Consider the following 2,770-nt stretch of genomic DNA (forward strand, 5'->3'; position numbering starts at 1 on the left):
GTGCTGGCTATCCCTCAGGATGTTGGCATCGGCCGGTCCATTAAGGATGGCCTCTTTAATAAACTTTTCTAAGAGTTTCCCGGGATAGAAGTCAGGCTGATGGGCCTATAGTTAGCTGGATCCACTTGCCTCCCTTTCTTGAAGATAGGCACCACATTGGCCTTCTTCCAGTCTTTGGGCGCTACACCAAAGCGCCAGGAATTTTCAAAGATCCATGCCAGAGGCTGGGCTATGATGCTTGCCAGCTCCTTGAGTACCCTGGGGTGTAGATTGTCAGGGCCAGCTGACTTGACAGTATCCAGCCTCTCAAGGTGTTCCTTCATGAGGTCAGCATTGATGGAGGGCAGGGAATCTCCCTCACCTATACCTCCCTGTCCTGTGGTGGGCATGGGTGTCTCATGGGACTGATAAAAGGCTGACGCAAAGTACCCATTTAATAGGTTGGCTTTTTCCTGGGCGTCAGTTGTCTGTTGTCCCATCTGGTTCAGCAGGATGTTGCCCTTGCTTTTCCTCCAGCTCCCCACATATCCGAAAAAGGACTTATTTTAATTAAGTAGCTATAACAAAAACAAAATGGAAGAGATTTAAACAGTCTGAATGATGATCATTGCCTTCCTCAATTAATCATGTTTGACTTTTTTAGTATCTCTAAAAACAATACTTTTACTTTTTTAGCCAACTTTTGTCTTCCAGGTTGGATGTGGTTTAAATCTCTAATGTTAACAAAAAGTGTGTGAATGTGCATGGGTGGGACAATTCCCACCTTCGACACCATGATTTATGCATTGTGTACATAAGCTTTTGGAAAGTTTAGACTGGAGATAAATGCGTGGGCCTGTGCTGGTGGCCCAAGGCCAGGTCTGGCGGGGACCCAGGGCAGGGTGGCAGGAGCACAGAGCCTGGGCTAGCAGCTGGGCCAGCTCCACCACTCTCCCTGCTGGCAGCCTGGCAACGTGCAGTCTTGGGGCTTGCTGAGACCACACACCACCAGGGGTCTCCACCTGCTGTGGGCCATGAACGCCCCAAGGCCTTGCTGCCTGCTGCTGCCACTGGTGGAAGGGGAGGTGTGCAATGAGAGAGGGGGGCATATGTGGAGGGGGCATGTTTGTAGTGGGGGGTTCCACATGCAAACCCCATCATACACATGTACCCACACCCCCACCATCCACATGCACCCACACCCTCCAACCACCCTCCCCCCACACACATCTCCCCACAAACCCCATACCTACCCACACACACATCCACACAATACACACAGCCTCATACCCACACCCCCACACCTATCCACCCCCACAAACCACACAAACATCCACACACACCTACATCCCACATACACACATACCTACCCACATACGTACACTTACCCACAGCCCCCCACAAGCCCTGTACCTACCCCACAATACCCTCCCCACCACAGTATACACAAAAGACAGACTTCATTTTAAGCTATTATGCAATCACCTTTATGTACACTACACAAGCACAAGTAAATCAGAACAAAAATATTTTTTACATCAGATTAATGTATGTTTGATTTTTAGAATATAACTTGTTTTTTTTCTGGTTCCAAGATGGCAACCCCCCTTGCCAAAAGGAGTACTTCTGGGGGCAAGGGGAGGGACTTTTGGTGGCAAAGATCAGGGGTTAGTGGGCAGGACTTCCGGTTCCAAGATGGTGACCGGGGGGAAGGCACCTGTCAAGGGATGGGGCTACCATTGCAGCCCTCAACAGTTCACCAAAACTTGTTAAGTGGCCTGCCAGGCAAAATAATTGCCTGCCCTGACCTAACTGTGTAATATAATGTTGATCCCAATTTGTTACCTGTTACTTACATTGAAACAAAAGTTGGTCATTTGCATGTTGATTAAGCACATACGCCACTGAAGTGCATAGCATTTTTCAGTCCCACTTCCTATTTTGTAAATTAATTGTATTTGTTAACTGCATACCAACTTCTGTAACTGAATCTTGTGAACTGAACCAGAAACAGCAAAGGGGAAATTGTTGTCAAATATTCCTACTAGAAGCCTTGAAAATGTCAGGAGGTTGTCAGCTCACAGCTGGTGAGTAGCCTCATTTTTGAGGCTTCTAATAGGAACCATGACATTATTTGAAGCCTGAAAATGAGGGAAACTAATCTATTTTGAAGCTGCTGCTGATATAACATTGACAGGACTATAGATTGATTACATCAAATCTGAACAAATGTATAAATCCAGAAAAGTGCATAGACTTAAAAGGAGTATACTGCATGGATTGGCTGAAGACACAACTCTGGAATGTATTTAGGCAACTAAAGAGGCAGATGGGTACCCAGTGAGATTTTCAAAAGCACTAGTCTCCAAACTCCCAGAAACAATTGTTTTGTAGTATGTAGGCTATGTATTATTTGAGCACATTAGGATGTGTTAGGAATGAGATTTGGTATTGAGAAAACTACGTAGCTGATTCTCGACTAAACTTTCTGTGTAATATAATTGGATATTTAAACAGTAATTATGTTCATTTTAAACTGTGCCTCTTGTTTACTGTCTCCATTTTTAACATCTATTCAATTGTTTGCTTTTTAAGGTGTATTTTGAAAATGGATCATCATTGCCCTTGGTGAGTATACTGCATACCTTTTATTTCCTTTGTTAGATGAGCTGAAATGTTGTGGGGGTTGATGGAAATGGTGGATGAAGATATTCTTTCTTCCCCTGCTGTGACTTCAGTGTAGTTGGATAAATTACATGTTTTGATTAAAAAAAAAAAAAAAAAAAAAAAA

The 2,770-nt window shown here is 44.4% G+C and overlaps 1 protein-coding gene across 1 annotated transcript in view; it reads left to right on the forward strand.

Annotated features, from left to right (window-relative positions):
* ZDHHC2 (zinc finger DHHC-type containing 2) overlaps positions 1-2,770 on the forward strand; it is a gene marked incomplete at its 5' end in the record, with an annotated part of 89,281 nt that overhangs the window by 48,853 nt on the left and 37,658 nt on the right. The window contains one exon of the mRNA XM_019525870.1: positions 2,575-2,607. Within this exon, the coding sequence (XP_019381415.1) occupies positions 2,575-2,607 (33 nt within the window). The remainder of the gene's footprint in view (positions 1-2,574; positions 2,608-2,770) is intronic.

This window comes from Gavialis gangeticus, unplaced genomic scaffold, assembly GCF_001723915.1.
Source record: "Gavialis gangeticus isolate Ggan-Ray unplaced genomic scaffold, GavGan_comp1, whole genome shotgun sequence".
NCBI lineage: Eukaryota > Metazoa > Chordata > Crocodylia > Gavialidae > Gavialis > Gavialis gangeticus.